General features: G+C 45.1%; 1 protein-coding gene across 1 annotated transcript in view; it reads right to left on the bottom strand.

Annotated features, from left to right (window-relative positions):
- Positions 1-22,967, bottom strand: part of LOC147888250 (GPCR-type G protein COLD1-like) — a 183,407-nt gene that overhangs the window by 7,733 nt on the left and 152,707 nt on the right. The window contains exons 11-12 of the mRNA XM_087393199.1: positions 11,443-11,514; positions 11,233-11,363 (exon numbers count right to left, since the gene is read on the bottom strand). Coding sequence (XP_087249325.1) covers positions 11,233-11,363; positions 11,443-11,514 — 203 coding nt within the window. The remainder of the gene's footprint in view (positions 1-11,232; positions 11,364-11,442; positions 11,515-22,967) is intronic.

Raw genomic sequence — 22,967 nt, 5'->3', positions numbered from 1 at the left:
ACTGAAATCTCCAAATGGGGTGTGTCTGAAATCCCACTGCACTAATCAAACCCCCCTTCCAGGGCTGAAGGACCATGAGCGTTACCTCCAGTGGTAGAGGATATGAGTTCGGAAAGTCTAGATAGTTCCATGGTCCTAACCTCCAGAAGTCCTGCGGTAAGGGACGCCCAAGCTGGAGGTTGGGAGCTGCTGATCGGGAGGACGAGCCTTGTCCCTCAAGATCCCTCCCTGAACGGACCTGCTGTTGCGATGAGGAAGTAGAAGGAGGCGCCATCGTTCCCTTGCCTACTGACAGGGGTGTCAAAGCGGAAGAACCTGCTGCTGAGGTGGAGATGGGGACGGCGGGAGAGGGAGGGGTAGGGATGCGGGGGGCAGAGGGAGGGGGACAGGTGGTGAGAGTGACCATAGAAGGGGGAGCTGAGGGGGGGGGAGGGGACGGGGGGAACCCTGGAGGGGGAGGGGGAGGTGGAAAGGAAGAGGGAGAGGGGTCTGGGGGGGGGAGGGGGAGGGGGAGGAGGAGGAATAAGGACGACCTCAGGCCCCCCCTACTGATCAGGCTCGCCGGGGCTCTGGATTAGCTCCTCTGCAGCCACCGTCGGGCTAGATCTGCGGCCTCCGCCATCACTGCATCTGAAGCTCCTAGGGCTCACTGCTACTGCAAGGGTGGGTGCGGAGGCTGGACCTCCGAGGCTGGAGGCTCGTCTGGATGGGCAGGGGGTAACCCATGGGGTCTGAGACTCCTACTGCCCCTGCCTAAGAGGATGCTAGAATCGGGCCTGCTGACTCTGTCTACTCTACGGGGGAAGGGGAGGAGGCGCACGGGAGAGGCCACCGGGACAATATTTGGCGAGGTGACCCATCTGTCTGCACCGAAGACACTGGCCTAGTAACCCGAAAATCTCCACCCTCTGGCGAAGTGTGCCCCCTTTAAGGGTCTCGAGAAGGATCAACTCTGGGAGGGACTCTGGGCTCTCAACCACCAGTCTGATCTTGGGGACTCCAGTAATGTGCCAAATGCCCGACCAATGGAAGGCAGGATGGCTCGATACTCCTTGGGGAGCCCTAGGAAGCGGAGTGTAACCGAAAAACATGGAACATGGTGTGTCATATCCATGTCCTCCACTGTGAACCCATGATACTAAGGAAAGAGGTAAATAAGATGCGGGCCAAGGAGGATGGGGCTCTGCTCCACAAGTGTCGAGGCAATGTCGAGGGAGCTCAGCTGGATGAGGAAAACGCCTTTTCCATAGATGGTGACCTCCTGGATGTGGTCTCCCTCTAATGCCAAACTTGCCTAGATCCACTCTCGCACCTGTCTCCGTGTAGGCGTGAGGCCCACAATTCTGCCCACAAGCGCCTTGTCCTGGAGGGACTGAACTGCCTGCTGTACTTGTTGCTTGTCAGCTAGGGAAAGAAGAACCTTAATGGCTGTGGGATTTGAGGGTGTTGCCATAGAGCCCCTCTGGCCAGACCAAAGGTTGCCACCAAGATCCTCTTTCTTCTGACAAACACGAATGCTCCTGCTGCTGGTGAAGAAAGGAGGAAAAAAGGGGGGGTGGGGCAAGGGAAAGGACAATGCAGGAGGGCGGAGCCTAATAGGGCGGAAGAACAGGAGAAGCGGAAGGGGGGGGGGGAATGAAGAAGTAACGGGGGGAAGGGGGGGGTTAGGAAGAGGGCAGAAGGGAGGTGGAGGGGGAAGGAAGCCCGGGGGGGGCGGAGAGAAGGCGGGAGGGGGGTAAAAACAGATCTTTTCTTAATTAGTATCCTCATCTCATTGCTTTGTATAAGGAGCATAGTTACCAGAGAACGGGAACGTTCATCGTCCAATGCCGGAAGGGGAACATTTTTGGATGGGGGAACGAGGAAGGGGTGACGGGAACGCCACATTATAACACCATCAAATCACATGAAAATATACCAGATATGAAAACAAAATCACTTTTTACAGCTCCAAGCTTTCCATTTCATCTTTAAACTTTCAAAAACACACAAAGATCCATCAAAAACTGACATGTACGTTGATGAAGATGTTTGCAATATGTATATGGCCATAGAGGTCCAAAATGCAACAAAAGGGCTGCAAAAGGAAGGAGGAGGGGACTTTTAAGTGGGTTTTTTTTTTTTTTTTGGGGGGGGGGGCGGGGGGTCTCTTTCCGGTGGAAACTTAGAAGAGCAGGGGGCTGACAAGAGAAGAGGCTGAGAGAAAGGGGCTGAGAGAAGCAAGGGACCAGGGTGGGATGAGAGACACTGATACCATTGCAAGGTAGAGAGGAGGGCTGGAGCGGCGGGAGCAACAAGAAACAATGCCAAATGGACACTGTTTTAGCGCTCCTTGTGGAAGCCATGCAGCTATAAATCTGGAATGCCTTTCAAGAATGCATTCTGGGAACGCTGTTCCAGCATTCCCTTGAGTTGCGGACCAGAAAAAAGTTCCGGGAATGTTCCGGGTTGCCTTGTAGAATGGGAGCAGAAATCTGTACATTCTCGAAGGAGGAATGACCTTCCCTAGAAGCTATGATGAGACGACTATTTAGTAGAGTATCTTTGAGTGCTTGATTGAGGACAATATCTTTTGGGACAGAGGGAATGTAACATCTGGTACAATCAATCTGTTTAAAATATTACTTTAAATTAAAAAAATTGTGCAAGAGGTCCAGTCTATCCTGACTTTATTCCAAGGGGACCGTCAGAGAGGAGTTATCACTCTTGGTATGGCTCATTGCATAGAGATCATCCCAGTCACACCCCCCGCCGAATTGAGAGACGACTCGACAGAGACAGATACGAGATATCCTCAAATCCTATGCTGTCGTGGCACCGGGAACCTAGTTGATACTTCTGGATTCTAGATATTTCGGCTCTCGCAGGATGTTGAGTTTTGGATTTTGGGTTTCAGTATAGCACTCAACAAGGGGCCTCAGAGCCCTTGCATCAGCCCATGGTGGCTTGTATGAGGAACTATTTTTGGGTGTACTTTGTCTCATAGGCTCATGAGGCCTCCCAGAAGATGTTAATATCTCTCTCTCTCAGCCCCCTCCCAGCCCCCCACTTGCCCTCCCAGCCCACTCCCAGCCCTCCGCTGCCTTCCCAACCCCAATGATTGCCTCCCACTTCCCCCCAACCTGCCCGGCTGCCCTCAGGAGTCAGCCCTTGCCCCTCAGTCGTGCAGCCCTCAACACACCCCTCCTTGCTGGTTGTGATTCCTCCAAAGCTCCTCCCAGCCCTCCCCATCCCTAGCCCTGCCCCCTCACAGCCCCTCATCTCGCCCCCTCTAACTGCGCCTCCCTCTAACCCTTCCCCCTTGTGTTTCTTGCAGATCACCCCATCTGTCCCTACAATCTTGAAGGTTTACATGTTAGCATTTATAGTTGCTGCTGCTTCCTGTCCTGCACTTACCTAGAGGGAGTTTTATAAGATCAATTTCACGATGATTCATGCAACTACAGCATGGCTTAGAAGAGAAGAGGTCAAGGAGCTCTGGCACGATTAGCATAGTTACGCTGAAACGCCGAAACGGCGCAACAAAGGCCTGAAACGGCGTTTCCCCCGTGCTAGACCCCCCGAAATGCGAAACGGCCCCGAAACCCAAAACGCAAGCTGAAACAGCGATCCGAAACGCCAAAATGGCATCTGAAACGCCGTTTCAAACCCGAAACGCACCGTTTTTGGTGCTGTTTTGGGCGTGACCTAAAAAGAGGGCAAAACGAAAAAAACGCCACCCGCGTCGTCGCGTTTTTTTGCTCTTCTGCCTGCTGCTCTCCCCCCTGATTTCTTGCCCGCCTGGTTCTCTCCCGAGTCCCGAGTCCCAGCCCTACGAGTGGCTGCTCTTTTGGACACCCGGCTTTGGTGAGCATATTTCCTTTCTCTATGCTTCTCTTGCCACAAACATCTTGCTGTTTTTTGGCTGCAACCATTGATTCTTGGCTTTTCCCTTTGAAATTTGATCTATTGCAGCTTATACAAGTGCTCTTTTTGCTCATGGATATGGCTTCACAAAGCGTTGTCCCTCAGCAAGAGAAGGAGTTCACCCAATCGGATTATTGGTGGATCCAAGTTGATTTGGTAGGCAAGTATGACTCCAAGAAAGGAGGAGCTCGCAAGTTTAGATGCAGATGGTGTGGATTGGAGCGAGGAGGGAACCCTGATAGGGTCAAATGTCATCTTCTTGGCATTAAGGATGGGGGGATTGGGCTATGCTCCGTAATCTCACCACAAGAGAAAGAAAGGTTGCAGTATTGCCCACTACAAAAACGGCAAAGACAATGGCTTCCACTCGTGTAGGAGCTTCTTCAGGTGCTCATGCACGTGTTCAACAGGGCCACTGCATTTCGGAGTCCTCTTTCCTCTGCTACTACGGCTTCTTCTTCTGCGAGTGCACATGGAGCTCCTGCTAATATTCCTGCTACATCTCGGTCTACTTCACATAGGTAGGGCAGTCTTTCCACATCATGGCATCCACAAAGGAAGGCACAAGTAGATGCAGCTGTGGCCTAATTTTTTTACTCCAATGGGATTAGCTTCAATGTTGCTAGATCACCCTACTTCAAAGAGATGGTGTCAGAAATCAAAACATTTGGATCCACATATACCCCTCCCACATTTGATGCTTTGAGGGGCAAGCTTCTTGAGGATGAGGTGGTGGCAGTTAAGCAAGCTATTGAACCTGTGAAAGAGAAATGGGTAAAGTATGGGGTAAGTTTAATTGCAGATGGATGGAGTGATGTGCGAAGTCACTCACTAGAGGGTATCCTTGCATATTGTAGGGGATCTGCACTCTACATACACTCCATAGAGTGTGGAGTGCAACAAAAAACAGCACCTGTATTGATGCAAATGTGGGCAGATGCAGTGGAATATGTGGGGCCGTCTAATGTTTTGCAACTTGTTTCAGATGGGAAAAATACCAATAAGGCAGCAGGTGCATTATTGGAGCAAAAGTATACTCATATCCAGTGGAGTGCTTGTGTAGCAAATTTCTTGAATAATTTATTAAAAGACATTGGCGAATTGGATTGGGTCAAGAATGTTATTGACAATAGAAAAGAGGTGGTTAACTTCATCACACGACATAATTTTTATCTTGCTTTGTACCGTAAATTTGCCAACAAGGAGCTTTTGAAGTATGCAGAGACAAGATTTGCATACAACTTTTTGATGCTTTGTAGGCTCCTTGAAATGAGACCTGCACTGAAACAAGTTGTGGCAAGCCCAGAGTGGGATGCATGGCCCACTTCTAGGCAGGCTCTTGGAATTTATTGTTATGACTTGTGCATAGGCAGTGATGAATTTTGGGCTGATGCATCTCACATTGTTGATCTATGTGTGCCTATTGTGAAGCTGCTTAACCGAGTTGATGGAGATATGCCTTTTCTTGGTAAGGTGTATGAGGGGATGGATCGGATGATTGAGAATATCAGGGAAATAGAAAAGGATCCCCAAAGGTTGAGAGAATTGGAAGTGTTGGCTGTGAGCAAATGGAATCAATATTACTCTCCCATGCATGCAGCTGCCTTTGTGTTGGACCCGGAGTTTCAACACAAGGCAAGTGCACAACAGAGTGATGCAGAGGTTGTTTGTGGTTGGAACCTCACTCTTCAAAAGATGGTGCCACTCCTGATGGGCGACGGAGGATAAAAGACCAGCTTGCCAATTATCGCAATAAGGAAGGCATGTATGGATGGCCAGATGCACAGCATGATAGGTAATATTTACTCATTTTAATTTTCAGATTTTAGGAACTTATAATTTGTTATTTAATACAAAATTAGAAATCTGAAATTTATGAGTTTTGGAATTTCACATTTCGAGTTGGGGCTGTTACATGGTGGGAGGATTATGGAGCTGATTCCCCCGAGTTGCAAAAGCTTGCCATCCGCATTCTAAGCCAAGCTTGCACCTCCTCTTCTTGTGAGCGTTTGTGGAGTAGCTTTGCCCATATCCACACAAAGAAGAGAAATCGTCTGCAAACGCAACGGGCCAATGATCTTGTCTTTGTTAATGCAAACTTGCGTTTGCTTAACAAGATGAGACACGAGTATACGCATGACAAATATATTGGATTTCATAGCCCAGATGATGCCTACTCACCTGATGATGATGATTTGTTAGTAGAGGAGAATGATGATGAGGAGGAGGAGGCGGCAGAGGTTGAGTCTCAGGATGAGGATGAGCTTATTATTTGATCATATATGATATCATCCTCGATGTAGCCTTTTTTGGGTTTCAGCTTTCTTTTTGTTACTATGACATTTGGGCTTTGAAAGCTGAATTACCATTTATGAATCATGATTGGTTTCTTAAATATCATGAATCATGAATCATTTTTACATTTTGTAACTTGTTATAGGATTTATAAATTACCCCACCTTGCGTAATTGAAATTTGCATTGTGTGATTGGTAACTGATTGAACAATGAAACTTAAATCTCCAAAGTTCAAAGTTACAATCAATATTAATGGTACTAGGTAGAGCTATAGCTTATTGTGCACTTTTTTTGAAGGTAGAGCACTCTAAATGTGTGTATGCATTACTCTAAACCCCCTTGATGACGTGGCGTTTCCCCGTTTCACCCCCTCTCAAAAATCCCAAAATGTTTCGGTTTCGGTTTCCGTTTCCCGTTTTCGTTTCCCCGTTTCCTGTAACTCTGACGACTAGAGCGACAACGCTTCCAAGCACATTTCTAGATCCCTCGTCGAAGGGATGGTTTCTAGAAGGCACATGGCTTTGGACAACATTCTGGGCTTATCCACTTTCACGATCAATTTTGATCAAGATGTAATGACATAGAGACTATTGAGACAGATCAAACAATAGGGGGTAACAATGACATGGGAGTTGGACACAATAGCATGTCACAGACTTGTACACATTCAAGTTCACACTAGGTCACAGTGGAGTGGAGGACGAGAAGCTAGTTGATATGAGGGCAGAGTGATCTAGTGAGAAAAGGAGACGAGGAGTAGAAGCCAGAGAGACAACGCACAATGCAGAGAAAGACCAGAGCAAAATCACTCCTCTTTGATTCTCTAGTTCAACCAGTGATCCTATACAAAAGCACTTTTTAGGAAGCAAAGATTAGAGATGATGAGTGCTTAAAAGGTTACGAATCATGATATCCTTGCATGCTCCACGGGAAGAGATGCACTCCACGTTCCTATCACAGTTTGCAACAAGACCTCTCCACACAGATAACTCGTGACATCCTAGACCGAATCAGGCAGTTCGGTTAGGCCCCTCTCATCATGTATGAAGGTTCTAGCTGAGGTAGAAAGCAGTGCTAGTACGCATGTCACCAAGTTGTAAATACTCTGAGTCAAAGTTCCAATTGACCATTTATTTGATCATAATTATACAACTCTTCATTTATTTAATTATGATCAAAGAGTGATTTTTTTCGTTGGTCAAAGTATTGACTTTGATCAAAGATACTTAACTCCGGTAAGCAAGTCTAACCTTGGTTAGGGAGACTTGGCTTAGGCCAAGAGGGTTGATTACGTTTAACCAAAGCATTACAGAACTGGCTTAGGTCAGAGAGTGTTGACTTCGATCAACAAGTCTTGGCTTTAGCCAAGGAGCGTTGACTTCGGTCAACCAAGATATTCCCAAGAGTTTTGACTTTAATTAAGATGCCTTGACCCACAGTCAAATAGCCTTAATTACGGTCAAGAGGGTTGACCTCGGTCAACCAGAGCATTTTCTATGTTATGTGCACATGTTGCTTGGTGGCGACACCCACAGAGACTAGGATTAGTCTAGAGTTTATTTTTGGATGCAAGTGCTAACAATTAATGGATGCCATGGTTATGTGCTTCAATTAATTGTTGCAGGTACCAAGAGGGGTTGAAGACCCAAAGCCTTATGGAGCTTAGCAAGCAATCAACAGATACTCCGTGTGACCAAGTGCTATGAAGGCTTCAGAGTTGCCCTTTAGTGACATGTAATCTAGCAAGTAGCTTAAATATTGACAAATGGTATGTTGCCAAAGATGAGGCATGGGCTCTTGTAAAAGATGTATTCCTGAATGTTTTTCAATTCATCCTGTGAGCTGAGATTTTGTACTCAGTATTTTTCCTCAAGAAATAAAGACCTTCCGGGGAATCCAGCCCGACAGTTGTCCTTGGCCCTAGTAGGTGTGTGTGCACGCGCCCGCATATGCTCATGGATAAAACGCAGTTGGCCAATAAATAATGCGTAGTGTTTTGCGCCTCGGGTTTTGCTCACGAAAGTTCACCGTGGGTGTGGAATTACTGGCGTATGCAATTTGCCAGTGAGTTAACGCTAGGTGAGCATTTGACGTTAACAACGCAATTTCAGCTTGAATTGCGAAGAAACAATTTTCATTACCTGACAGGACGCTAACATGGCAGACACATGGCAACACTGACGTGGCACTAGCAATGCTGATGTGGCAGCGCTGACATGGCACTGATAGTACAGTGCTGATGTGGCAATTAACCAGACCACAGCTAGGTCTAGAACAAACCTGCAGTCAGTTTTTGAAAAATAAAGACTAACAGATAGTCCTTATCTGTCAATTTTGAACTGTCAGAAATCAGACAAAACAGCAGCAAAATCTCTTTTTTTTTTAAAAAGAGAGAGAAGTGTGTATATCCTAGATGCATGGGGAGCTCACAAAATATACATGTTGTTGACCTGTGAAAAAAAGAGCAGAGCACAATGATTTGCTTTGAGTCAATCGGAGTGGTTTACAGCAGGTTCAAAGTGCCATGCCAGGGTGATTTCTTTGCCTAAGTCACATGCTCTGGCACAAGTCAAGACAAATTTGCCACTTTGCAGTACACCTCTTGCTAAGGGATTTTCAGCTTGGACAAAAAAACTGTGAGCATTCATATCATACTTTTGTTTAAGGACTGCTTAAGTCCAAGTGCTGAAACTTTGGTGATGGCTTCTTCAGAACATGCCATATCATCTCGTGGGGACACTGAAAGGGTTGCAGACACTGGTCGGTTCAGACCAGAGCAGACTGGAAGTTCCCCGAGAGGAAAATCCATACAAAGAATTGCTTGAACGGCTTGCCCAAGCAAGAAGGGATCCTTTATTTCACAAATTGAAAAATCCTCATGTAGAGGAAAAGCTAGAGAAAGTTTCTTCTGGAGCAACGCAGAAGCAGATTGGCAGGAAAAGATGCTGCAATTCAACCCCTTCTCTTTCCTCAAATGATATATCCAGAAAGAGTAAGAAGTCTTGCCATGCAAATCAAAAAAAGATTAGGGATGACCCTAAAGAGAGGTCACATTCCAAGAAGAAGAAAACCAGACATCATCACAGATCTCCTAGTTCTTCTTGCTCTTCTTCCACTTCCACCTCTTCATCTTCATCTTCTTCTTCTGGGTAATCAAAACCTAGCTCTAAGAACAAGAGGTCGTCCAGGGAAAGCATGCAACTAAGACAGCAAAGACAAAAGAATTTAATTCCGTGTGGCTTCCACTTTGGCGGGATCCATCCTGACTCCATCCTTAGATATTATGTGCCCCAAAAAATGAATTTCGTGCATGAAAAAATCACTCTTCTTGGCATTAACCAGCAACTTATGCTTCGTGAGCTTTGCAAAAACAATTGCTAAGTGTCCTTTGTGCTCAGCCTCGTTCTTAGAGAACACTATAGATGATGTGCTGGATCAGCTTAATGGAGTTCAGTTTTCAGCAGAATAAAGTGGTTATCACTAAATCAGAATATAGCCACTGGATGTGCACAAGACAGAGTTTCGCACTACATTTGGACTATACAAGTATCTGGTGATGCCTTTTGGGTTAACAAATTCCCCTGCTACCTTTAACATGATGATGGATCGCATCTTCCATCCATACAGACATTTCACAGGTACCTTCTTCGATGATATCATAGTCTTTTCAAAATCCGAAGAAGAGCACACGGAACACCTTGCTGCTGTTTTTCAAGAGCTGTGTAATCATCAGCTCTATGCCAACAGCAAGAAAAGTGAATTTTTCTTGAAAGATATGTCCAGAGCCTTTGGCCTAAGGCTATTGTGATTAAACTAGAGGTAATAGATGACCTAGCATCTAGAAAAGGTCAAACTTATGCAAGATATACCATAGATGATGGTATGCTAAAACATAATGGCAAGATAGTTGCACCTTGTCAGAATGATCTTAGGCAAGGGTCATTCGACAATGCCATGATAACCCATGTGTGGGACATTCAGATGTCAAGAAGACATCTGATCTCATGAAACAATATTTCATATGGCCAAAAATGGAAAAATATAATCATGAATATGTGACATGGTGTTTTTCGTGTTGAGTGAGTAAGGCAGAGTGGGTGAAGGCACCTGGCCTTTTACAATCCTTGGAGGTACCATCAAGCAGAGGCTCACTTTATTCCAACTAGGGAATCTATTAGTGCCACGCAAGTAGCAACTTTACGAGTCATTTTAAGATTGTAGTATTTGAGTCACTAAGTTGGGAATGAGTAGTGGGGATCATCCGGAAACGGATAGTCAAAAGGAGAGAGTGCAAATGTGTCATTAAGGCAACATATATGGAACATGTGGTTGCCATTGTTGGAGTTTCCTACAAGATAGAAAACATTCCTCTAGAAGAATAAGTCTATTCCAGTTGAACTATGGTTATAGACTAGCAAATCCAACTACAATTGGAATACCTTGGAAAGTGCCTAGTGTCGTGAACTATGTTGTTTAGATGCAGGAGATGCTAACACTTGTGAGGCTAAGACATATGCGGATGAAAATAGATCTTTCAGAGAGTTTTAAGGAAGGAGAAAAATATTTTCTTAGTGTTTCTTCACATTCCAAATCTTTGATTGCAAGTGTGCTAAGTTATCACCCCAATATTGTGGCCTGTGGTTAATTTCTAAGAAGATTAGGCGAGGTAGCCTATAGGTTTGAATTACCATAGGGTTGTAAGGTGCACCAAGTGTTTGATCTCTCTCATTTAAAACAGTTTTGCCCCCAGGTGATTCACTAGTTGAAATGAAGCTATGCTGCTATACTTAACAAGACAGTAAGGAGGAACTACTTTTCTAAAGCCCGTTTATTGGTCAGCCACAAAATCTGGTTGCTTTCCTCTAAATTCAAAATTTACCCCTCACATATATTCCCATAAATGAAGCCATGCTTCTCAATCCTTAACAAGAGAGCGAGGAGAAGTACTTCTCTGAGCCGTTTGTGGTTTCCTTTCTCATACAGTTTGAATCAGACATTTAGCAACTCAAATAAATTTCTAAATCATTACCTATATTCTGTCGCAAGGCTTTTCCTGATGAGCAAAATTGAGGAGATGAAGTACATCCCCATAACCTCTGACAGTAGTAAAACAACATTTGTTGATGAACCGCTTCCACCTCCAGATAAAAAGAAGAAGACCTGCATCCACACAATTTGTATGTTTAGTAGACACGAGACACCAATATGGCAAGCTATGCTAATTACAGATTTTGATCACCTTTGTCAGGTTCTGAAGGAACCCTCTCACCGACATAGTGATCAACATCCCAATGAACAATAGCGATATGTACTGCACAAAATGCAAAATGTCAGCACCATCACTGACCTCAGCCCTCCATGCCAAAGGCTGTGCAGCTCAATGAAACTAGTACACAAAGTATTGAAACAGAAGCACACACACACACTTCTCCACTGGATAATGTCTGATACACCTCCAACTAATGCTTAGCTGTCAAAACTTTCTAAAGGCTTGTTGGATGTGGCAAAGACAATAAAACAAAAGTTTCACACTGTCTAACACAACAGATGATTGAAAACATGTGCACTTATGTCTAAATTACACTGGTGCCAGAGACAACAGTTACAGTGAGAACACCTGGAGTCCAACATGAAAGTAAGCTATCTCAAAGCTCCTATGCCTGAAGGGCTGTCTTACAAATTTCTTCCAGGATTTTTTCATCATTTTGCCATTGCTTCCAGTAAAAATGGGCTCTTGAAATTGTCATGATCAACAAAAGTAGCCCCTTAAGACAAAAAATAAAATCTAACTCCTCAAAAGTTAAATGCAAACACCTTGTTAAATGAGACCTATCACGATATAAACATTCAAAGGCCTATCTTTCTCTTTACAATCACGGGCATAGGCACACATTTTACTCCCAGCCAACTTCGATGGTAGCAAGCTTACAGAATCTCCATTTTTTTACGTAAAAGCTCCTGCTTGCAAAATCCCAACAAGCCCCAATTCCCTACATGGATCTAGTATGCCACATGTCTACATTTTAGGGTACCTCCTAAATGCATCATTTACCCCCTCTCTTGGGATATCATTGAAATCATTTGCCCCTTGGCACATTTAATGCATTTATACCCCTTAGCCTTAGATCCACCTAGTCTAGTGCCATATCACCCTCACCAAGGACCTTGACTTTGATTCCTTTCTGATCATTTACGTAAAGCCCAAACAAATATAATACAAACATCGATCCTTTAAAGGAAAATGTCGATTGACTCTTCCGAGGTCATGTTGCCTCAACTTGAGCGTAACATTCCTTCCCTCTTCAGGCATCAGCGTCCTCGATGATAAAGTCTGGGAACACTCTCCATAACTAGTATACGGATTCCCACGTAGCTTCTGATAGAGGTAAACCATGCCATGCAACCAACACCGTGGATATCTTCGGATTGCGTACTTGCATTGTTCCTCGGTCTAGGATTCTTGTTGGTTTGCGTCTTGCATTATCCTCTATCTCCTAAAACAAAACAACACCCTTGATTAGTAAGTCACCTGTATGCAAAAATTTCTTTAAACGAGAAACATGAAACACTGGGTGCACCTTACAACCCTGTGGTAATTCTAAGGGGCAAACCCCCAATGAAAGATTTACGCAATGTGTCCCAATTTATTTTCTCCTCAGGGTTTAAGGCTCTAAACCATTGTCCAGCCCTACCATCAGACTTTGAGTGCGAAGGAACTCTCAGAAAAACTTTTTCTCCTTCCTTAAATTCTCTACCGGATCTGTTTTCATCCGCATACGCCTTAGCTCTATCCATAGCTTGGCGGATGTTAGCTCTTGCAAGTGCTAGCATCTCCTGCATCTCAACCACAAAGTTCGTGGCACTAGGCACTTTCTGAGGTACTCCAACTATAGTTGGATTCGCTAGTCTATAACCATAGTTCAGCTCAAACAGACTGAATCCTGTAGAGGAATGTTTTCTATCATTGTAGGCAAATTCTAACAATGGCAACCACTTGTCCCATGTATGTTGCCTCAATGATACATATGCTCTAAGCATATCCTCTAAAATTTGGTTGATTCTTTTTGTCTGACCATCCGTTTCTGGATAATCCCCACTACTCATTCCCAACTCAGTCCTTAGTGTCTCAAACACTGCAGTCCCAAAATGACTGGTAAATTTGACATCCCTGTCTGACACTATGGATTTGGGTAATCCATGCAAACGAAATATATGTTTAATAAACAAATCTGCCACTTGCGGGACACTAACAAACTCTCTAGTTGGAATGAAGTGAGCCATCTTGGTAAGACGATCAACTATCACAAGGATAGAATCATATCCAACTTATGTCGTAGGCAAACCTACAATAAAGTCCATGGAAATGCTCTTCCACCTACCTAGTGGTATTTCCAAAGGTTGTAAAAGTCCCGGTGGCTTCACCCGTTCTGCCTTACTTACCTGACAAAAAAAACAACGTGTCACATATTCATGAATATGTTTTTTCATCTTTGGCTAAAAGAAATCTCGCTTCACGAGATCATATGTCTTCTCGACTCCTGGATGTCCCGCACATGGGCTATCATGGCATTGTTGAATGACTCTCTACCTGAGATCATTCTGATTAGGTACTACTACCTTGCCATTTCTTTTCAGCATACCATCTCTTATGGTATATCTTGCATAAGTTTGGTCTTTTCTGGATGCCAGGTCATCCTTTTCCCTGGGTTTGAATACATGAGCCTTAGGCCACAGCCTTTGAACGAACTCTTCTACCTTTTGAGTTTCTCTAATCTCAGTCATTAGAGCACTTTCTAATACCGTGAAACTCATATTATGCATGATGCGTGACAACGCATCAACAACTTTATTACCCTTTTCTCTTCGGTACCAAATCATCAAGTTGAACTCCTACATGAGTTCTACCCACCTAGCTTGGCGGCCTCTCAAGTCAGGTTGTTTACAAAAATGTTTCAGAGTATCATGATCACCATCAACATAAAACTCTGATACATATAAATAATGTCTCCATGTTTTCATAGCATGGACAACAGCATACAACTCTAGTTCAAGAGTTGGCCAATTTCGTTGAGAGGGCGAAAGCTTCTTGCTTTCAAAGGCTACTGGCCTTCCTTCTTAGAGGAGAACTGCTCCTACTGCAATGCCACTTGCATCGGTTTCAAGGAAAAACGGTTTCTGGTGATCAACTATTTTTAACACCGGTCCTGAGACCACAACTTGTTTTATGGTGTTAAAACTCTCTTGTTGATTCTGTCCCCATATAAAAGGTACTTTATCTGAGGTCAGATTAGTCAAGGGCGATACTATTTCGAAATATCCTTTGATATGCCTTCGATAAAATTGAACAAATCCCAAGAATGATCGCAAAGCGGTCAAACTCTGAGGGATTGGCCAAGTCAGTATCGCAGCCACTTTCTTTGGATCCATTTCTACCCCCTCAGGAGTAATAATGAATCCTAAATATTCAAGTCTTACTATACACAGTACGGTTTTCTTTTTATTTACATAAAGACTGGCTTTCCTCAAAGTACTGAACACTATTCTTAAGTGTTTGTAATGCTCAGTAATACTTTTACTGAATACCAGAATATCGTCAATAAAATGTACTACAAACTTCCCGATATACGAACGTAGGAAATCGTTCATAAGCATGACGAATGTAGCTAGAGCATTGGTAAGTCCAAACGGCATTACTAAAAACTCATAATGTCCAAACCTACTTCTAAAAGCGGTTTTATGCACATCCTCGGCTCAAATACGGATCTGATGGTAGCCACATTTAAGATCTATATTACTAAAAATTACGGCCCCATGTAACCCATCTAGCAAATCATCGATCCGAGCCATCGGATACCTGTGCTTAATAGTGATATTATTCAATGCTCTGTAATCTATACAAAGGCGAAAAGTATCATCTTTCTTTTTTTTAAATATCACTGGCGAAGCAAAAGGTGAGAAACTGGGTTGAATCTGCCCCAGCTTGAGATATTCTTCCAGTTGTCTTCGTACCTCCGCTTCTTCGGTAAAACTTAACCTATAGGGAGGTCTATTTACAGTTCTACCCCCGGGATTAGTTCAATCTTATGCTGAACATTCCACTCTGGAGGTAACCCATAAGGTAATTCATCCCTAAAACAATCAGAGAACTCTGCTATTTGATTAGCCAGCTTGGCCATCTCTCCATTATGAGTAACATCAGTGCTAGCCGAAGAACCATCAATCAGCTCTACCGACCCTGTACAAAGAAATAAAAACTCTTCTTGAGCTTTTTGAATTTCCATTACGGAAACCAACGGTCCTTAAGGTATATCTTTTTCACCTCGTAAGACATACAGCACATCATTCATCTTGAATTGATAAATGTGCTTTTTCCAATCTATGGCTGGATTCTCCCTAGAATGCCAAGCCTTACCCAGGGCTATGTTTGCATGAGCAAGCTTTGTCATTTCAAAATCAAGCTTCTCTGCATAGTCTTGAATTCGAAGCTCCAACTGGGTAACCCTTTGGTCCCATACTTCAGTTGAACTTCCATCTGCCATTCTGACTGTATATGCATAGTCAGATGGACTAGTCTTTAATTTCATCCTCTTCATAAGCTTGGAGTTAATTATGTTGTGCGTTGACGCTGAGTCAAACAACACAATGACATCATGATTGACTACTTGCCCTTTCATCTTAATTAACTCCGTATTTTTAAAGGCTGTATATCCCGTTGCTGCGGGCTTTGATAGGACATTATCAGGTGCACTAGTTACTAGCTTAGCAATAGACACACATAACAAAACAAGTGCTGACCTTTGAGAAGATCCCGCTAGTTGAATCTGCATTTCCACTTTCATTTCCTTCCATTTCTACTTCCATTTCCTTCCATTTCCACATCGCATTCTGGGATCACCATCTCGGCCATCCGACGATCCTTCTTTCGTGGACAATCTTTCCACTGATGAGACTGAAGGCATCCAAAACACAAGCCTTCTCTCCTGTTTGCCAATCCGAGAAAAGAGCGGACATCATGAACATTCTTAGGAGTAGGCCAGTTTCGGATTACCTCGACCTTCTTGGGATCCACAGAGATGCCTTGAGCCGAAATAACATGTCCCAAATATTCAAGTTGGGTCTTGAAGAACTCACTCTTCTCAATGTTGATGTAGAGAGAATTTGCGCGGAGAACTTCAAAAACTTGGTGAAGATGTTGTTTGTGCTCAAGTAGGGATCTGCTGAAAACGAGGATGTCATCGAGGTAAACGATGACGAACTTATCGAGGAAAGGCCTGAAGATGTCGTTCATTAATGTCATGAATGTGGCCGGGGCATTGTTTAACCCAAAAGGCATGACCAAACATTCATAGTGTCCATACTTTGTTCGAAAAGCTGTCTTGTACTCATCGCCTTCTCGTATGCGAATTTGATGATAACCTGAATGAAGATCAATCTTGGAGAATTGTGTTGCATGTAGAAGTTGATCGAAGAGGTCATCAATGCGAGGCAATGGATACTTGTTTTTGATAGTGAGCTTGTTGAGGGCTCGGTAGTCGATGCAGAGGCGCATAGACTTGTTCTTTTTTTCCACAAGTAGTACAGGAGATCCGAAAGGGCTGCGACTGGGCCGAATGTGACCTTTGTCGAGTAGTTTGGTGACCTGTCTTTGGATTTCTTCATTTTGAGTGTGAGAAACCCGATAAGGAGGTTTCGACAGTGGATTACTGCCGAGAATAAGTTCGATTGGGTGATCCACTGGTCGTCGAGGTGGTAACTGCTTTGGCAATTCCTGTGGAAAAAGATCCAGGTAAGGCTGGAAAAAAGGTTGGTTGAGGTATTCAGGAGGATCCTTTGTTGGTGTCTCCTCTACTGCCGTAACCAACAGAAGTGAAGTCTTTGCTTGGCGTTTACGAACCCACTTCTTTACTTGTAGGGCAGAGGCAACTGGAGTTGAAGGAGAGTCCCTAGAACCAGTTAGCTCAATAAGTTTTCCCTGGTGGACAAACTGGATAGTATGGCTGCGAAAGCTGATTGATGGATCATAATCGTATAGCCACTGTTGTCCGAGTATGACATCGTACCGAGAAAGAGGCATGATGTCGAAGTTCAACTTGTCCGTATAATGTTGGATGCGAAAAAACAAGTTTTTAATCCTGGTGTTGCACAAGAAAGTCGTTCCATTTGCGAGTTCAATCTGATAGTCCATGAGACTAGGACTAGTGGTCAACCGAAGTTTATCGACCACAGAACTAGCTAGGAAATTATGAGAACAGCCATTGTCGATGAGGATGGTGACCGTTGTTCCACGAATCGATCCTTGAACACAAAGTACTTGAGTGGCCAGGGAAGGTTCGGGGTTGTTGGCAAGGCTCAGGTGGATGGTATTCGCCATTCGAACAGCTTTGCCTTTCTTGTCTTGTGCTGAGATAGCATCTTCTTTTGGGGAAGTGCTAGGTTCCATATTAGAGTTTTGCTTTGGTCGCTTGGGACAATCGAACCATCTATGGTTGCCTGTACAGATGGTACAAAGTCCTTTTGTGCTGGAGTTGTTCCTCTTGTCAGTGGCCGCACCTTTATGTTGGGGATGTCGGTAATGACTTTGTGAAGAAGAAGAAACACGATCCTTGGGGAAGTGCTTCTGTTGGAATCCAGCAAATGATTTCTGAGGCTTCTGGGGATCTTGAGACTGTCGCTGACCTTGATTACCGAAGTTTTTGCGAAACCTGGTGTTATCTTGAGGGCGAGCACCTTTGGCCATAGGAGAGTTCGGTGTGCGATTAGCACTCTGCTTCCCTGTGTTTAGGAAATCTGTAATGCGCTCTGCGTAAGCAATAGCGCCATCTGTGGTGGTGATGTTTGCTTTAAGAACATCAATGCGTAACGAGGGATTTAGGCCTGAGATGAAAGCATGAAGGCGATCATCCTCAGTTAAACCATCAATCTCCAGCACCAATGTGGTGAACTGAGAGATATAGGAAGACAGGGAACCCGTTTGCTCCAACTGTTGGAGTTTTAAACGTGCTTGGAAGTCCGCATTGGCAGGTACAAACTGCTTACGGAGCACGTGTTCAAAACGTTCCCATGTTAACACACTTTTTCCGTCCTTTAAGCATCTTTGCCACCATAGAAATGCCGTATCCTTCAGGAGGGAGGCTGCCAAGGCGATCTTTTTGCCTTCCGTGAGGTCAACAGTGTCAAAATACATGCGCATTTTAGCGAGCCATTGGTCAACTGTTCGGCGATTACGTTGACCAGTGTAGGCTTCCGGAAGTTTGACGTCAAGTCTTATAGTTTTGGTTGCTTGAAGTAATCGGTAGAGGGCACGTAGTTCAGTGTTTTCTACCTCTGGTGGAAAAGAGTCCGCATCGTCGTCGGGTTGCGTCACGTCATCCTCTGTATGTGCTGGACTTCGAGAATCTTGAAGTTATTGAACTTTTTGAACCAAGTCGGAGATGCTGTCCTGAAGCTGAGATATTTGAAGTTGCAATAGAGATTCGCTTTGGACGTTGCCTTCAGGGGTCTTTTTGGGACTTGATTCTTTAATCTCTGGAGAGGCTTCATGCGAGCGGTGCGACATGTCGGAAATCCCTGTGAGAAAAGCGCGAACTTGCGCTCTAGTTTGTACCATTCCTGAAAGAGGATTCGGGCTGCTCCCTGAGGTTGCTCATATTGGAGGGGGTAGGCGAGGCAAGATGGAACCACCCGTGGAAATCTGGTAAGGGAGGTCCTGTCGGAGGTAACACTGGAGATTCTGAAAAAGGTGTTACTACTCGTGATAAGACAGGGGTAGGTAGCAGAGTCCACGGATCTGAAAAAGGGTAAGGAGCTGCTGTCGGAAGAGGAGGATATCCAGGAGAGGGAGTGCCTTCATAATGTAAATACTGACTTGGAGAAGGTACAACCTGTAGAGGAGGATATCTGGGAGCTGAAGGAGGTGGAGAGTACCCTGGAGATGCCGAAGGTGAAGGGTAAAATTCTCTCCAAAAATGAACAGCAAACTCCTTAGGAATATCGTGTTCCGGATATCTTCGTGTCTCGTGGAACACAACCTGTACTGTGCTGAGGAAATAATGTGACTGAGGTGCCTCACGCAAAAGGTAGAGGATGTGATCCAAGTCACTCGGAGGGCACGTGACACAGAAGACCCAAGATGCAAAGGCTCCAAAATGGGCTGGCTGTGCAATTTGAACACGATATTGTGTAGTAGCAGATGCCTGAGGTGTCCTTGAAAGGCCGGGTGAATTACCAGGGGTTTCCATGCTTTAATGTGGATTCTTTCATTTGCTGTAATTTGTTAAAGAGAATCCTTAAAAAGCAGATTGGAAAGACTCCACCTGGCAATACTTTAATCTGCCAAGTTATTGCGTAGAAGAAGGCTGCAAATCGTTGTCCGGAGGTCCATGTTGCAGTGTTTTGCGAGGAGTGCTCGAGGCTTGTCTGGTCCGGGCTGTCAACGGGCTGTCTTCATCGCGCGAATAGTGGCAACTGGTGCTGAATTGGCAGGGCGAAAATGGCGAAACAAGGAGAGGGCAGCAGGCTGTCAGGAAAAGGCAGGTATCCAGGGCTGCAATGGCAAGGCTAGGGCTGCAAATAGCGAGGGGATTGTCAGCGAAAATGGCGAGGCAAGGGCTGGCAGTAAACAGGCTGGCAGCGTGAATGGCGAAACAGGGACTGGCAGCGCAGGGAATGGCGAAACAGGGACTGGCAGCGCAGGCTGTGCGGCTGTACGGCTGTACGGCTGGCAGCGTGAATGGCTGTACGGCGGGCTGTGCAGGGGTGTACGGATTGGCTGCGCAGGGCTGTACGGCTGGCTGCGTAGGCTGCTTCGAGATCCGTACGGTGCAATGAAGAGGTTCGCCTCTTTTCGTTGGGGGCTGCCCAATGGGTTAGTTGCCCAAAAATTAATTTGGGGGTTTAGTTAACCCTAGGGTAGCTAGGGTAAACCTAGGGGTAGGGGATGGGTTTAATTTTTTTCCCTTTTTTTACCCCTCTAGGTACCCTTTTGTAGGTACTTGGGGCCTAGGAGGTGTGCCTATTCGAAGGGGTGTGACCCTTGGAATAGGTGCACCTGTTCATGAGGGGATATGTCCCTATTGTTAAAAGGGGTGCGACCCTGCATGAATAGGTATGTCCATTTGCCCACGATGGGGTATGTCCCATGAGTGAGGAGTCGAGACTCGTCACCAAAAGGTGTGTCCCATGGTGGAAAAAGGTGCGTCCCTTGGTTTTGGGACAGCCCAAGCACCTGAAAAGACACGATTTTGGTCGTGTCCATTCACATCAACTTGTGATGTGAGGGAGATGGAGAGGCCAGGATGACTTTAGGCTGGGTAGGCGTTTAAAAATTTTACGCTCATCCTCTCCATCTCTTCCATGCACAATGTGCACGGATGTCCTTCTAGTGGCAAAAATGTATCAGATCAGCGCTAGAAGGTGGGGGGCATTTCCTACACGCAGGAGCGAATTTTGCTCTGATACCACTGTAAGAAATCCTAGATTTACTATATTTAGAAATGTGCTAAGGAACAGAAAAGAGACTGAGATAGCAGAGAACAAGGAATAATTGTATTGCTTGAATATCTGTAGGGTGGATGTGCTTGTCATCCATACAATTGGGCCTCTCTTATATAGAGAGTGAAGAGTCACACATGAAAAGGTGTGTACTCCAAAGGGTATGTGCATGAAGAGGTGTGTACCCCTTGTGATGTTACGCTCTAGCCGAGGTAGCATGACCTCGGAAGAATCAGTCGACATTTCCCTTATAGGATCTATCTTTGTAATATATGTGTTTGCGCTTTATGTAAATGATCGGGAGGGATTAATGTCAAGGTCCTAGGTGAGGGCTGATAGCACCAGACTAGATAGATCTGAGACCAAGGGCCTAGTGCAAAGATTGTGCCTAGGGGCAAGGAATTAAATGCATCCCAAGAGAGGGGTGAAATGTTGCATTAGGAAGGCCCTATATGGATGACATGTGGCATCTAGATCTATCTAGGGATTTGGGGTCTGTCAAGGCTAGTGAGAGAAGTTAAGGATTGTGATTTACGTGAATTTCTAGGACAGCTCTCTCTCTCTTGCTTGGGAGTCTTGGCAGAATAGGCTGGGTGGATAATCATGGTGCTACTCCCGTGATTTGCAGAAGAGGCTAGGATAGAGAAATCAGGTTACAGTTGGTATCAGAGCGCGGTTAGTGACGATCCTAGGACGGCAGTAGAGAATCGTCGATCATACGGTGCCCAGCCAGAACGAAATTGAAGGGAGAATTAAGCGAGATCAGTACTGGGAACGACAAAGTGGTGAAGACCGTCACGTACTGATCCTGTGTGTTCCGCTTTGGAATATGGCTGGTTATCAGTAGGCCGACGAGGTCCGTGAGGAGCGGCGCTCACGTGGACCCACGAACGGGCAGCGTGCACGAAACCAGTGACGGGCGAGATGACGTGGAGTCCCGTAATGGTTTGAAGGGCCTGCGAGAGGACTTGGGGTTCCTGTAACGAATTGACAGGCCTACGAACTGGAGGGGTGCCGTGACGACGGACACCCGAGGATTTGTGACGGCGTCTGGTCACGTAGTGCAGGCGTGGAGCGCAAACACGTGATACGAGACCCTTCGTGGGTTTAACGGAGGCGTGGTGATCTTTGAAGAGCAAAGGAGCGTGGTGGCTGACGATTGGTATCACAGGCTTCGGGATACCTGGCTACCTCAACCCGTGCCAGTTTTCGATTCGTTCCCTCAGACAAATTTCGATCAGAATTCATAGACCAGGGGGCTCTTTGTCACTTCTGTCAATTCTATGTTTTTTTTTTTTTCCTGATTTGGTTTACTGATGCTCCGTTTGCGTGAAGAGTGACAAGTATGCATAAAATTTGATGCTGTAGCAAGGACAGATTGTGCTTGAGACTATGCCTGTATACTTGAGTTATTTGCAGAAATTTCCCTAGTATAGGGAAAGGCGGGATTGAATATATATGCCTGTGTCAAATGCGTAGTTAGTGTGCATGTCAGATTGCAGGTATTCCCTAGTATAGGGAATTAGGTTCAGAGTGTTAGTACACTGAATTGTGTCAGCTTTTGATTACAGTGTTCTAGGGGTGTTTTTTTAAAAAAAAAAAGAGAAAAGAACCCCAAGACCAACCACCTATTGAACTAAATGGAAGCAGAAGAAGAAGCTTCCAGGAGGGACCCTGGTGAATCAGGAGTCCGGCCGACCCAGCAGGGATCGCGCCCAGTAGCTCACACTTTATCTGGCAGGATTGCATTGCTGGAAGATGCCTTGCAACAGTTGTTAGCGCAGCAATTACAAGCCAACGCAGGGCAATCTGAACTTAGGAGAGTGCTACAGAGTATGTCTGCCAGACCTTCTCGAGAGAAGAAGGGAAAGGCTCCAATGGAATTGGAGTCTAGTGTCCATACGGTCGAGCCTAGGAAGGCTAAAGTGCCAAATATTGCCAATTACAGACCGGAAAAGTATTCTGGTCGGATGAACGACCGTAGCTCCGATGTCATTGAGACCTAGTTACACAAATGGGATGAGGCGTTCGCCATTTGTGAGATCAGAAATGACATCAAAAAGATCCGCGAGGCCACCCATATGTTTAGTGAGGCTGCGGATCGGTGGTGGATTAAACAACAAAAAGATGGCATAGCATCCACTACCTGGGAGGGGTTTAAAAGAGAGTTCAGGAAACACTTCTTACCTCCTGACGAAGCATCCCGAGCTTGGGATCAATATAGGAACCTTCGTCAGAGAAATTTATCAGTGGCAGAATACACTGATAAGTTTC

The sequence above is a fragment of the Dipteris shenzhenensis genome, chromosome 22 (assembly GCF_047967505.1).
Source record: "Dipteris shenzhenensis isolate YYH24624 ecotype China chromosome 22, Dip_SZ_1.0, whole genome shotgun sequence".
Taxonomy (NCBI): domain Eukaryota; kingdom Viridiplantae; phylum Streptophyta; class Polypodiopsida; order Gleicheniales; family Dipteridaceae; genus Dipteris; species Dipteris shenzhenensis.
This window is presented reverse-complemented; position numbering and strand designations above follow the sequence as displayed.